Here is a 14991-nt window from a genome sequence, read left to right as displayed (position 1 = left end):
AGCCTCCAGATGCAACCACTGTTGACATCATTACGAGCCATTCGCGGGCACCAGACCTTATCACTCCTCGGTAACTGGCGCCAAGGGCCCTTTGTTTCGACAATGCATCTGGGGTCATGAATCAGGGAGGAATGTGGAGGGGTAGAATTGACTGCGTGCAGATCTGCTATCAATTGATGCTCCTGTCATGTCTGCAACAATCATTCGACTCTTGGCCGAGAGCGGCCATGCATGTCTTGGGTCCATGTCTGATCAACAACCAACCACTTTTAGAATGCGGAAGTCTCCATGTCCCCAACAAGCGAGCCTGGTACATTCGATGTTCCGCTCTCGCTTTGGGCACGGAGTCTTTACGGTCAACGTTTGTCGTTGAATCGGACCAGACACTCAATTCCCTTTTCAATACTCCGCAGGTACAGTAATATTGCACCGCTACTCGCAAATGCCACCACACCTTGCAACTGTCAAGTTGCAGGGACTGCTTTTGCCCAGTGCCATCAATCCGATATAGGAAGGAAGCCTACATCTAAATGGCAAGTGCCGAGACTCGGGGCCACCAACAACTACACAGGCGCTTGATGTATCACCAGTTGACAGGTAAGTGTAAGAGGTCGACTGGTTGGCTGTCGCCTTGATGACTGAGGTTCATCATTTGTAACAAAACCTTCGCTGGTCAATACAACAAACAGTTCCGGCTTCTTCCTCACTACACAAGTTCGTCTCAATTCTGTCTTGTAGCACTCGCCGTGATTCGACAATGCTCTTTCGCTACACGTTTCCCCATCGCACGCGACGAAGCTCATGACCAGCATCTGGCCCCTCCAATCGTCATCACCATTTGCAAAATTGGTCACATCCGCGATAATGCCTCCTCGTTTGATACCGTGGTGTTCTTCTCTCAGAATGCTTTCCTTGCAAGGAAGTCGACATCTCCAGAATCGCAAGGCGCTTCATGTGGGAATGGCAGACCTCATAACCGTCGATCGGAAAGGGTCCCTCACCAAACAGAAATTCGAAATATTCATTGGAGATCCTCACGAAAGCTATATCATATTCGACACAGATATTGGCTGCACCATGAAATTGGCTATTTCTAATCAAATCGGGACCCGTCAGCCTTCTGACCCTGGAAAAATTCCCTTGACATTTTTCCATGACACATGGCATTTTGCCCATGGTACGTCTCCCCAAATTTGGCCTATGCAATTCAACTAATAGCATCCTTTTAAGCTGCTGCACCCTATCCACGCATTGTCATCAAGCAAAACCTCCCACGGCAGAATGAAACCAACACAAGTCCGGCTACGCTCTGGCTGTGGGGTGCGTCACACTCCATTACCTTGGATGACACACCGGATCGTACGTCCCTCTGTGTAAGAATCATGATAAAGACTCACCTTTGACAGATTATTTTACAGAATCTTCACGGGAGAGTCACGAGAGGTTAAAGGGAGTTGCTGAACTGTTGCGACATAGATGATGTGAACGGCCCGGATAACACAGCTCTCAAGAAGCAAAGGCTACTCGAATGAGATGAGCAACATGGCTAACAGGACGTAATCGCAGCTAACAAAAGGAAATCTCCACATCCGATCACAATCTCCCAAATTTCCAAGATATCGTAGAGGTCTGTGTGCCAAATGACCTACATTCTGTGGTGAAAAGTACTGTCCATATCCAATTGTTCACTAGCACATGGAGATGTGCTTCAGCACACAACGCGATATGCGATTGTATTTCCCGTTCTTAAAGACTTTGGACTCCCACCGTAGTAATACCTCAACGTACCAGATAGAGTCACTTCAACCAGTCTCGCACAGCATAAAAGTCTCTTGAGACATATAACAGCTTGCACATGTAAGTAGTAGTTCCTATTTATAATGACCGCTATTGGTAAGCTCTTGGTTAAAAGAATTCTCACAGGATAAGGTAAGTCAGAAGCCATTATGTGAACGTGTAATGCGTCAAAGTCTGAGCCCATTACCGAGAAGAAGGGCAGGTGATATTATTGCCACATCCTCCCCAATCAGAGAGCCGCCACCAGCTCGTTGCAAGTTGTGCGCACTATTCTCTCTCATCTTAGACAATTTTTGCTGCCATTGGTGGTTATGGCCAGGAAGAGCCACATAACGCCGTCACGGGTAGCGAACAAACTCAAATGGGAATTGCTGCAGAGGCACCAACTGCATAGGGAGAAAGATGAGGATGCATCTGAAGGAAAGACGGTGTGAAGGAAAATTCTTGCAACGGACCGTCACCGCAACGGCATTTAAATAGGGGGACTTGAGTCATATAGTTCGCCGCGCTCTACATATCACACTTTACTTGTTGCATATCCGCAAGTCGGCTACTATAGACAAGGAATGTTGCTATTTCTCTCTTCCCAATGCATTTAGTCTTTTGCAAGTTTTACAACTTCGAACTACTTTCTTAATGTACGGACTATATCTAATGTACCGCCGGCAGACCATTCTCATATTCTCCCATCTTCTTGCTCGTGATTGCTCGCCATCTGTTTAGCCACGCTAGCATAATACTTTCCCAGGTCCTCCGCCGTCCACTGCTTGCTAGCAACAAAGACGTGTGCGTCAGCAAGACCTTCATCGGGTTCTGCGTCATTCATCTTTGTCTGCAATTGATACCCATTCATCTTCAGGAACATATCTGCGGCGAAAAGAGCGGTTCGCTTGTTACCATCCTGGTATGGGTGGTTGAGAATAACTTTTTCGGCGAGGATTGCAGCTAGTTGAAATACGTCCGTCTGACCATACAAGTTTTTGTTTATGGGTGAGTCAGTGGCCGATTCTAGCATGGTTTGTTGCGTTGGCGACGATGCAGCAATTTGTAGGGCGTGCAATCTCCTGACTTGGGGGGCTGTTAGAAACCGGTAGGCATTGTGTATGGGTGCAGCCATTCGTGTTTTACGATCAGAGCTGAGAGAGCAGTTGTGGGTTTTGATGTAAGGTATGAATGAGGCAGAGCGTTCGTGGTACTGACGTTGACAACCTGAGGTTTCAACACCAACTTCTACAGATGGCTCGTACTTTTGCTTACATAAAAGGCATTGTATACAAGCTTTTAAAAAGTAGGATACCGCGAAAATACATGTTGGTCTTGCTTTTGGCTACAGGCAAATACATTTGTCCCAGACTGAGATACACACTTACAAAATGCGCTGCAATGTTTAGTCTTGCTCATGCTCTGTGCATCACAGGACTTGCCAACTAAAACTTTCAGGGACTTCTAGAAATTTCACATCCAGTCATGGTAAATGGCTCACGAATGCTTGACTATTCTTAAAATGATGCTGCAATGGTTGTCGTGGATCCGATACATTCTGAGTTGTGTTCCCATGTAATATCTGTCACCGGTCCAGTGGAAATATTAAGCTGGTAAAGGGTTCAATGAACACGCTGCCATTGTAGTGACTGGTCTGTGTTCGCTGTTATCGCTGCTTGCGTGACTAAATATGCTGTAAAGAGTGACCACTGATGGCCACGATTTATGAGTGACTTTTGTAAGGGAATGTATACATAGACCTAGAAGCTGGCACTGAAGGCGTGTATATTCTATAAGGGAGGTTATATAAGGACTTTACTCACTACCTACAGAGTTAGTTTAAACTCAAGTTAACGATTGGTATCTGGTATTCTAATACTTCAAGTTGCTTTCTTTTGATGCATTAGTTGTGAATATTACGAAAGTCAGCTGAACTGAGTTCATACTCCAGCCAGCTATTGAGCCATTCCAGGACTACTGAACTTGTCAATTACTTACTAGGTTGTGACAATAGGGCACATAGCCTCTAAAATGGCCAAATTTGAACTCTACACGATATTTGCTTGGTTAACTGGCTCGTCCTCTGTATGACCTGTAGCTATCTTTCGTGACAGTTCAAACAATAAGCCACTGTAATGCAAATGGACTTCTCGCCAATCTATTAGAAACCACAGCTGCGTTAAGAATACACTTCAGGAACCGTTGCGGGATCTAGTAGAATGTTGCCGTCCGCCTTCGCCGCAACACAACAGTCAAAACTCTTGTCCAAAAAGTGCATCATACCTGCCATTAAACAAAGCTGGCGATGTAATCATGACGCAGCATTGACACGTTTTCCAAAACCACAGCTCATGTTTGTTGCCATACCCATTGCCTGCGTCTTCAGCTCCCCTGGTCGCTGTGGCTTACCAATCCTTGAGACCTTCATTTCCAAACTATGGCTTTCATCCTGGTTCCTGGCCTCCCCCTTCCCAATGAGATCTCCCATCTCGCAAGCCCGCCAAAAGAAGGCAAGGTATCTGGAAACCAGCCTTGTGTGATGGTCAATGGAAGGTCGTATTTGGCCGAACCTGACACGTGCTTTAAATTATGTGCGCAGCAGCGCATGAATTGCCTTCCTGTCGTGAGATGACAAGATGTGCTGCCGCGAGCAGTGGCACTTGTTGGGCTGTACTAGATGAGCCAGCGTGAAACAATGGTAATTGCCAAGTGATAAAAGACTGCATTTACAGGCTATCGAGTGGCTTTCCAGGCGGAAAGATGGCGCATTGTGTGTTCAAGTAGGACTACTTTACATGATCTGTATGCAGCCACAGTTGTACATTAGGCATGTAATGTTGACAAGGACGTTCTGCTGTGGGATCTAAGCCACATACAGGGGAAATTCACATCTTTATCCAAGCCAATCAATTCAATAGATCTTAAAATTGTCTGCAGTATATTCACTACAGAACGTAGTCGCTGAGAGCTGACGATTTGCAGCGAGGAAGGACATGTTACGACTTGCTTACCCTGTAAGTCATGGTGTTTTCGACTGCTTCTCGAGAACGTGTTTTGAAACTCTGAGGTATTGGTGTGGCATTCAGTTTACGGTTGGGTAACAAGTCGTAGAGATCTACTCGTTTCTTAATGGAAAATCAACGGCCCCGGTGCGCGGAGATATGACTGTTGTACGAAACACAGTAGGTCTACATTGGTATCTCCAAAAGGGTAGTGGACAGAGTGTTGCTGTACTCTTAGTTGTCTCCAAACATCAGATCCGTTCCTTAACTGCGGCCGCACTGCCAAGACCATACATTAGCCGACATCCGGACGCAGGATTTGCAAACACCCGGGGAATTTGCAATCTCGATGCATTGCATACAACCGTTGGTGATCAACAAACAATGCTAGAGGCACCAAGTGGATACATTGCCTATTGCCAGATGCTGCATGTCTGTGAAATCCCACGATGCTTTCGCCTAAGGTCTTCGTACGGGAGTTGAAGCCTCGTTGAGGTTGGGCATCAGCTGATCACTTTGGTATGAGACAGACCTGACGCCGAGTTGGGGAAGGATATTCGCGACCAACTAGCAAGTTCCAACCATAAAATTCCCTTGGATTTGTGATATAACCATGATTGAACAGAAGCGCGGGATTACCGTGAGACAGCAACGGCGCACGCAGCGTTGGTGAGACACGACCTCTTCGCCCTGCGCTAGAGGAGCAGAGCCGATCACATTATCACGGCGAATCTTCTCCGGGTCCCGTCTTCAGTCGCAAGACTCTTCAAGTCGGTGGATGCCGCTAGGACGAAGCATCTGCATGGTGTCTTCGGCAATGAACGTGAAACCCACCTTTTGTTTTCTGTTAATTGCCGTATGGAGGCAGAGCGCCTGCATCGCGGATGCAGGTTTGTTCACTGGTGAGCTGGGATGTGAATCAAGGCATATGACCAGCTGTTGGAGTTGCTGTCGCTGGCGCCTGACATCGATGTCGCATTGCAGGTGCCGAGAAGAACGGCGAGCTGACGATCGCGACTAGACGTGAGAGCATGCAGCTAGAGCGGCACGACGCGATGTCTTGGGCAAGGTTAGGAGGCCAGACGGGTCCATTGTTGAAATGAGAGATGTCCAAAACAGGGCAGAAGCAGGTTCACGATGCATCCACCTCCAACTTTTGATGGTGGCGGCGTGAGGCGGTGCAGGTTGGGTCTGGTCTGGTCTGGATTGGCCTGGTGGTTGTGGATTGTGGATGTCAAGCCTAACGTTTGAGTGCAGACTGGACTGGAGTACGGAGTAGGGAGAAGTTGGAGGTTCAATGTTCTAAAGTTGTTGGCTGGAGCTGGCGCTGGTGTTGGGTCCTAAGGCCGGCGTGCGGATATTAGGTAATGTTTGGTCAGTCTGGTTCACATCAAGTTGGTTCGATATTCATGTCGATATTCGATATTTGACGGCGGTCTGGCAAATTGTCCTGCAAGACGGCAAGACCAACAGGCTCAACCATTATTCCAAGTGGCTGCCGTTACTTGGCATGATTTTTAATTTCACGCTAGACTTCTCATTTGGAGAGACTTGTCCATAGTCACTCTGTGTCTTTTATCTGTGGGCTTTTGCCAATTGTCTGCAGCACTTGTGCGCCAAAGTTGAGGGCGCATGCCGTCTTCTCCACGAAATAACTAATCAAAAACTATTATTCAATTTTAATATTCCCATTGTTATGCTGCTGGCACGAAATTTGACGCTGGCGTGTTCAACAATTAGTGTTACATCCTACCAAAAGCCCAGACTGCCTGGCTGACAGTGTCCCAACAACGCACACGAACATCACGACGAACTTGATATGAAGAAGAAGAGAGGTGTATTGTAGGCCAACCCCACCAGCAGAGAAGAGTAGCAGCGCACGGTGTCATTTCTGCCACGTCTCAGCTTCTTGTATGCGCTGACTAGATTGTGACGAGTAGAACGACTGCTCGAAACGGCCCTTTTTGACGCACACGTGCAAAATTGAGGGAATGTGAGCAGACAAGGCGCTGAGACGGGCTAGGCGGTTGGGAGAGGCGGCGAGCCGTCCCGTTGCCCTGGTGGTTTACCTGTTACTGCCGCGCCTCTGTGCGTAGAGTGCTGATACGGTGCACGGAGTACGTGCGAGTTTGGAGTTGCAGTGTTATCCAGCATGGAGTACCTACTCGTATGGAATGGTGCCAGTCAACATCCCGTCCAATGGATGCTTGAGGTGTATCAGATAGCAGCTGATATGGGGCGAGCTCAATCAAGACGATATCCAGCGAGTCGTAAGAATCAGCTCGAGATTGCGTCGAATATGTGGCACAATACTATGCTCTTGACAATTATGATTGATCTCTGCGTTAGGCCAACCTGTTGCTGCCTTGCCAAATTGTCCAAAGACGCTCCAATCTCGGTTGGCCACTCTTCTTTGACCCCTCAGGCGAGCTTCATCACGGCTTGACATGAGGCATCGGCACCCAACAAGCACTCGCTACTCCAGCCGGCTCATTCAAATGGAGAAAGCCATTTTGCTCCCGCAACTCAAGCCAACATCGGGCAGGGACATGGATGCTGTCCGTCCATGTGCCCCTGTCAGGGATGTGCATGGTGCATCCCAAGCCAAGCCAGCGACAGAAACGAACTCGACAAGGAAGCGGACAGCCAGGATGAGCGGCCAGGGGGGGAAAAAGGTGGAAAAGGTGGAAACTCTGGCCGTTCTCGATCTCTTCCGAGGCAGTGATAACTAATGCCAAACCAAGCCAAACCCAAGAAACGGACCAGACAAATGGTTTCGCTGATGTTGCCAATGTTTTAAAGATGATGTGCCGTGCCGTTCCTTGCGTGCTCTGTTTTGTTTGTCCTTGATTTCCATGTCCCTCAGCCACTGCCGCCCGTTTCTGTAAACTTTGGCAAACATTGAACGTTCCTGGATTCGTGGGACCTGGACCTGGCCATTGGCAATTCTCTGTATCCGGACACAAGACCAGGCTCCATGTCGCTAGCGGGCAAAGCGTACACACATACGAGTACTCCGTACATGCAATAGCAACACCTCAAACCTCGTATACGAAACCTGTACAGAAAATTTCGCCCTTGAATACTCAGTGGAGGACACCAGCCAGACCTTGACGCCTCCTTGTTGAGCTTGTCGCCCCTAACACGTGCGGAGTGTTCGGCTATCTCAGAACCAGACACTTGCGGCGCAGGGGCGCGAAGAATACGACCAGACGCAGACCAACAACAAGCCCATTGTTTGCTCAGCCCAAGGGCGGCAATCTTGGATTTTATTTTTATTTTTTACCCTTTTTTTTTTTTATTGCTGGGACCATACGAGACGACTTGTTCGGCTGCTTGGGTTCTTTGCTATTCTTGAACGTCTCGAAGAAAATTACATCGCAGGGTTTAGAGGCAGCCAACATCGACAAGCGTCTCATTTATTTTTATCTTTGAGTTTTCGTTCCTTTTTCTTTTTGCTCCCTCCCTTCTGCGGCAGTCAGTCAGTCAGTCTACCTGGTCCCACGTTCTGGTTGTCTGTCTTGCTGGTCTTGCGACGCCGCTTCCGCATTCGGCCGTTTCTGGGGTCACGACACCAACATTCTAAGTTTTGCACCAGACCAAACTTGACTTGACTGGACTTTGACTGGCAGCATCGCACCGCCAGACCCATTCGAGCAAAAACATTTGGGTGTATGACAAGTACACTCTAGTGCACCAGACTATTTCCATTTCCTCGTCACCTCTGAATCACGTCTGGTTGCCCTCCAGTCTGCATTAGCTCTATTTGGGAGTCTGGTTGGTTGTTTTCACTGCTTGGTGCGGTTGTTTCCTTGTCAGATCGAGAGTGTGCTACCAAACCTTGGCCATCCATTTGCTGCTGACCACCCTGGGGACCGTTCCTCGAGTCAGCACCATCAAATCGTCACTGTCCAGGTTTTTTCCCTTTATCCCTCCCTTCCCACGCCTTTACTCTTCACTTTTCCCGTGCAAGCTTCACACCAGACATAACTGCACTCGGCGTTTCGCTCTCAATTTGTTGCGGGTGCTGCCGCCCTCACAGCACATTCTCGCTGGTTGAGAGAGGAATGATTGCAGTTGTTGCGCTGCCCTGGTTGCTGCAAGTGCTTGTGTCTCGAATGTCTCGGCCTTTACCAGACCAGCTGAGATAACCTCTTGACTTTTTTTGCTTACCGCACGCCCCTGGTCTTGCATGTGTACGAAAGAAGCTCATACACTACCTCGCAAAGAATACACGAATACACGATCTAATTTTATACTACGGATTGCTTCTCCTTCTACGATCAACTGCTGGACATATTTACACCGGTCAAGAAGTTTGCCGCGTCTTGCGTCTGGCCCTCAGCCAAGGGCGCGCACATAACTTTCAATCTTCACCATGACAGCGGCAGACTCGGTCACCCCTGGCCTCGCTGCCAACAATAATAATGACGACACACCCTTTCAGATTTCGCCTCCGGCCACGACGAGCCCTTCATCACCGCCGGCACGACCGGTCGCAAATCGAGTCGCAACGCCGCTAAGTCTTTTCCTCGATGGTTCTGGCTCCAATAAAACAAACACCACCAGCAAGTCAACCAAGACGACAACGATTGGTGGCGGCGTTGGCTTTGGCGCTGGCACTGGCATGCTACCGTCGGGGCACGGAAACCACAGAGACATGGACGACAACATCGACCTTGACCCTTTTGCCTCCATGTCACCCGCTAAGACGCCAGACCAGGCTGTTGTCTCGCCTCCCCCTGTACATACCGACGGCGTTGCTGCTATTGTTGATTCAGTGCCATGTGCAGATCAGGAACAACTGCAAAAGCACCCAGATCCCAGCATCACATCCGTCGTCAACTCTGGTTCTGGTTCTGGTTCTGGTTCTGCCTGTCCTCGTCCTCCTCTTCTGGGTTCATGCTCCTCGATCCACAGCCCCAGCGCACGCACCAAACCTCACCTAATCCAGGCCCCGGCTGCGGCCGACGCCCAACTCCCTGTCAGCCAAATGACAAAACCAACGTCGTCCCCTGATCATGATTCAGTGCTTAGCTCTCCTGTCGAGCTTGTTGATGCACGTCCGCTTCGAACTGCAAGTGTGAGGGCGGACACGAGGATTGTCCATCCAAAGCCAATTGCCCACCCGCCTGCTATCAGCCACGTCGTTCCCGATAAATTAATCCGGTCTGGGTCCGCGGCGAGCAACATTGCCCAACTGGAAGCCACAGCTGAAAGGCTGTCCATGACCAGCTCCATCGACGATGCCATCCGCGACCTGCACGGCGAACTGAAGAGAAGCGACAGCAGACGCTCAGCCAAGCTTGCATTGGCTACTATGGCCTCAGTCGACGAGAATACAACATCCCCAGCGTCCCAGCTGGCCCGACATTTATCTAGTGCCTCTTCCATCGTCTCTACCAACATTGCCGCACGACACGGGGGCTATTCCCCTGCCGGCTTCGTCATGTCTCCAAACACTTCCCTAACAAGTCGCCTCCGATCCGGCTCTACCAATTCTGCCGGACGACCCGACATCTCTCACGATACAATACTATCTAGGCACGGTCCTGGAAAGTCGTCCGTTCGAAGTGTTCGCTCCACCAAGATGTCTCTAGCGGAGATTTCCGAGTCAGAACCGATTTCTCTAGACCAAAAGGCATTTGACGAAGCTGATGCCGCCCCGCCCATTGAAGAGCAGAATGCAGAAAGCCTTCAATTGCCGGAGGAACCGGCTGTCGAAATCCCCAGCACGGATGCCTTCCATCAGATGCTTGAGGGCAGCCTAGGGCCGCCTCCTGATCGTCAGTACGCACCGATTCTTACACCTCCCGTGCCGGTCGAGACGGAAGAATATCACCAGCACGAGCATCGTCCGGCCAGCGTCCATTCGAGCAATACCTCGGAGCAGGCTCGCGATGCATTCATCGACTTTGATGGAGTGCACTGGGAACCTCAGAATGATGAAGATCTGTACGAACCGCCGGAACTCGAACCCGACCTACCAACACCACGACCCGCGCCCGTCTCGATGGCTCGGCCGACGTCTTATATTGATCCTTCCACCGGCCAAAAGATGCTCTACTATCCTGCACGTGTCCCTGCTATGTTGAACCTGCCTCCTAAACTATCGTCCAAGCCCAAGGCTGCAGCCAGAAACCAGAGACGATCCCAGGTGCTCAGCGCCATGATGGATGTAAATGTCAACGCCGAAGAGATGTCAGCGGCTCAACGAAAGCGACAGTCTACCTTTAGCGATTTGAAGGGCATGTCCGCCGCACAAGACGCCCCGGTCAGAGATTCGTGGCTGCCGGATCCCATTGCGAATCACCGAGATTCCTTTGCCGCCCTGTCCTCGTTTGGGCCTATTGATGGTACTGAATCGAACCCTGCTCAACAAGAGGAGGACCAGCTACCAACTCCTCCCCTGGAACAAATGCCTGAGCAAGATGCAGCACCCGCGGTACTGCGTCGCCCTGAACGGCTATCAAAAGCTCTCAAGGACAACCGAAAGTCCAAGGCATCCATGCTTGATAATTTACCTCCGCAGCTGAGGGCTAGCGCCTTCTTTGACCTGCCTTCAGTCGCCCCCGACGTGGAGATCAAAGACGGTTCTGCCATGGCCACCCTCGACAGCATTCTCGACGCCTCTGCCAGTGCACCTGTGAGTGCCTTTACTGATCATGTGTATGCTGGTAAGCTTGGGTCTGAGGTGTACGGCAAAGCAAAGGCAAACAAATCGCGACAATCTGTTGCTACTTTGAATGGGCTGGCACCGGAGCCACAGCCAAAGAAGAGGTCGTCCGTGTTATGGCTTGGCAAGAGAAAGACTAGCTACAATAGCGACGAGCAAAAGCGGCCTCACAGCAGCGCGGATGTGACATCTCCTGAAGAAAACGGTTTCCTCGATGGTCGACTTACACCTGGCAGCGTGGATAGTGCCGACAAGGTCATTCGTGTTGATGCCGATGACAAGAGCGAGAGGGACGCCGAGGAGGAACCGGTCGAGGACGAGCAACCAGAGGATGCCTACCTCGGCCCCCCTACCACGCTTCTTGCTGAACTGCAATTGCGTAAGCAGCAGCAAAAGGAGCGAGTGAGGAACATGGGCAAAGGCCTTCCCAATGGCATGTATGCCACGCTCTTGGACATGGATACAGTGGCAGAGGCCCAGCGGAAGAACCGCCAGAATAAGCGAGTCAACCTTGCCTGGGAGGATCCTGAGGCGCACGTGGACCAGAATGGATCCGATGACGAAGACGTACCTCTGGCCATTCTCGCCGCCATGCAGCGAGGAGCTAAGAACTTGGCGGATCTTGACCGACCCATGGGTTTGATGGAGCGCCGAGAACAAGAGGACAACGAACCACTCAGTCATCGCCGAGCTCGTCTACAAGGACTCGATGCTCCCCCGCCGCCTTTGCACCAGCGTCACAGTGTCATGTCTCTTTCTGCCGCCCAGGCTCTGGAAGTACCGTCGCCAAACCCCGAAATCGAGGTTATTCCTAGCCCCGACCCTGAAGTGGAGGAGATTGAAGAAGAAACGCTGGGCGACAGACGTCGCAGACTGGCGGCCAAGGATGGAGAGCTGCCAAAGGCCCGTCCGGTTAGTGTCGCTTTCTCGGCCGAGTTGCTGAGCCAATTTGGTGATGTCGAAGAAACCAAGGACGAAACGAAGGCCAAGAAGAGCGATAAGAAGGGGACGCCTGCACCAGGTGCTTCTGGCGAAGAGGAAACACTCGGACAACGTCGACGACGACTTCAGGCAGAACGAGAAGCTCGAGAGCGTGAAATAAGCTATGGAAACTTGGTCGGCAACCAGCCTGTTCAGGAACCTCGACGACGACTGAGTCTCGCCAATGTGCTGACTGCCCATCCCATGAATGAATCAGAGCGACGAGCTCAAGAGGAGAAGCTACGAACCGATGAACAGAGGCGTGCTGCCCAGGACAGGGAGTCCAAGATGGCGGCCATGAGGATGCAGATGCCCACGACGCTCCCGCAGTCTGGGCTCGAGCGATCTGGTGGCTTCCTGGGCGGTGCATTCAATGACGGCACAGGCGGCTATGGACCCAGGGCAACTCTATCAAGTCCCGCTGTCAACACTCAGGGGCTGCCAGCCGCCAAACGGTCGAGTGTAATGACAAGTTACGGACCCGGATATGGCGCTCCTATGAACCAACCCGCGTATGGCGCGATGAATGGCTATGGCAATGGATATGGAGGCATGAACGCCATGGGCGCATATAATGGCATGAGCTCGATGAGCTTGTATGGTGACCGAACAGCGACGCAGATGTACGGTGGCGGCGGCATGATGCCTATGCCTGTGAGCAAGGGATCCATGGACCGCGTGGAGCAATGGCGATATGGCGTTCGACCCTGAATGTGAGGGTGAAGACAGTTCCTTGCGGTTCAACATGACTTGTCGCATTATGCATTATCTCACAGCGACAACTATTCCCTTTGTTCGGGGGGTGGGAATACAAGGCTGGATGAAGTCCTCTATTCTGCATCGGTGCACGAGCATCATCTACACGGGGAAGCATTTTTATCAATAGCTTTTTATTTTGTCTTTTTTTTTTTTATCTTGGAGCATATCGGCTTACAGTCGAAGCATAGCAAGAAGCATATCGGCAAGGCGCTGGGTATTTGGGACAAATTACAATTGCGTTGGGAAATATCTATAATTACATATAAGAAGCGGTATTAGCGATTTTGAGGGCTAAGCAATATGGATAGGATACATAGACCGGCGCATTTTGTAGGTAAATACGTGTAAGAAATAAGAGAATTGTTCAAAATTTGTTCCGCTTCTTTGATAAATGTGCATGATTGTGAATGTAGTCGGCTTCACTGATTGATGGTTGGCTGCTTATTCACAGATCTGTCTGACATGAAAACATACATTGTGGATACATCCGCTGGCATCATCACAAACCTTTCCCATTCACTCAACTTTCCCAACGCAGCACGCAGCCATGACCAAGTCGAAATCCAACGACATACACCCGGTTTCTACCTTCATCGAAGATCTATCCATCAATCTAACCAGCGCACCAAGCCCCAACGCACCACCCAACACCATCACAGCAAGACGCCTCGTCATCGTAGGCGATGTCCACGGCTCCCGAAAGACACTTGAAAAACTGCTCCAAACCGTACAATTTGACAAGGATAAAGGCGATCTGCTCATATTCGTAGGCGATCTAGTCAACAAGGGCCCCGACAGCGGGGGTGTCATCGACCTCGCACTCCGCCTCACCGCCAGAAGCGTAAGAGGGAACCATGACGATGCTGTGCTCCGGGCAGCAGAGCGTCTCAAGCAGCCTGGTGATTCTGCCACAGAACAAACTGAGAAGAAGAGCAGGAGTACTATCACGGCGGAAGGCTTATCGCCCGAGCAGATAGGCTATCTCGCTGGCCTGCCGATGATACTGCGTATTAGGTTGACGGCTCCGGTTCTGGATGTGTGTACCATTGTGGTTGTGCATGCGGGTATTGTGCCGGGTGTGCCGTTGGAGGAACAGGATGCGCATGCGGTGATGCATATGCGTAGTTTGGGAAGGGGAGAGGATGTGAAGTTGGTGCCGATGGAGGAGGCGGGTGAGCGTGGGTGGGTGGAGGATTGGGATGAGTGGCAGGGGAGGGAGGAGGGGACGATGGTTGTTTTTGGGCATGATGCGAGGAGGAGGTTGCAGAGGGGGAGGTTTGCTTTGGGGTTGGAGAGTGGTTGTGTTTATGGGGGGATGTTGAGTGCTTGGGTTGTTGGGGAGGGGGGGATGGATGTTGTGCAGGTTGAGTGTGTGGATGAGGTGGTTGAGAGTGAGTGAGGATGTATAGCGCGAGAGCTAGATGTATCTGGATATATTGAGGGAGGTTGTGATGGGTCTGGTTTGTTTAGGGGTCTGGTGCTTTATGGAGATGGTTAGGTTTGAAGGATAGCGGGTGTGAAGTTATGAGGACAGATGGTAAGAATATCAGGTATCAACGGAATATAACCTGTACTATCTCTCTGCATCAGTGGAGCGTTCCAGGTCTCTTTTGCCAGGTTGAATGACCTAGCGGTCATTTTCTTTGATATCAGGGGTGAGAAGGTGAGAGGAACTGCTGTAGATGTTATATATCATGGAGCTAATGAAGCATTTGGCAGCAAGGTGGGAGTTGTTGACAAGGTAAACTTCATTATTACATACAGGAATCATCGTCAAACACCAACTTCAAACGT

General features: G+C 50.5%; 4 protein-coding genes across 4 annotated transcripts; 2 read left to right on the top strand and 2 right to left on the bottom strand.

Annotated features, from left to right (window-relative positions):
• Positions 1-2473: 2473 nt before the first annotated feature.
• VFPPC_03381 (DOC family protein) lies at positions 2474-2914 on the bottom strand (the record flags this gene model as incomplete). The annotated part of the gene is made up of 1 exon (XM_018282890.1): positions 2474-2914. The coding sequence occupies one exon, from the start codon at positions 2912-2914 to the stop codon at positions 2474-2476; it is 441 nt and encodes a 146-aa protein (XP_018147551.1).
• Positions 2915-8259: 5345 nt separating this feature from the next.
• Positions 8260-8433, bottom strand: VFPPC_15644 (hypothetical protein; the record flags this gene model as incomplete). The annotated part of the gene is made up of 1 exon (XM_018293397.1): positions 8260-8433. One exon carries the CDS (start codon positions 8431-8433, stop codon positions 8260-8262), a length of 174 nt encoding a protein of 57 aa, XP_018147550.1.
• Positions 8434-9159: 726 nt separating this feature from the next.
• VFPPC_13457 (hypothetical protein) lies at positions 9160-13149 on the top strand (the record flags this gene model as incomplete). The annotated part of the gene is made up of 1 exon (XM_018291234.1): positions 9160-13149. The coding sequence occupies one exon, from the start codon at positions 9160-9162 to the stop codon at positions 13147-13149; it is 3990 nt and encodes a 1329-aa protein (XP_018147549.1).
• Positions 13150-13744: 595 nt separating this feature from the next.
• On the top strand, positions 13745-14596 carry VFPPC_15643 (Ser/Thr protein phosphatase family; the record flags this gene model as incomplete). The annotated part of the gene is made up of 1 exon (XM_018293396.1): positions 13745-14596. One exon carries the CDS (start codon positions 13745-13747, stop codon positions 14594-14596), a length of 852 nt encoding a protein of 283 aa, XP_018147548.1.
• Between the last annotated feature and the right edge of the window lie 395 nt (positions 14597-14991).

Source organism: Pochonia chlamydosporia, chromosome 2 (assembly GCF_001653235.2).
Source record: "Pochonia chlamydosporia 170 chromosome 2, whole genome shotgun sequence".
Taxonomy (NCBI): domain Eukaryota; kingdom Fungi; phylum Ascomycota; class Sordariomycetes; order Hypocreales; family Clavicipitaceae; genus Pochonia; species Pochonia chlamydosporia.
This window is presented reverse-complemented; position numbering and strand designations above follow the sequence as displayed.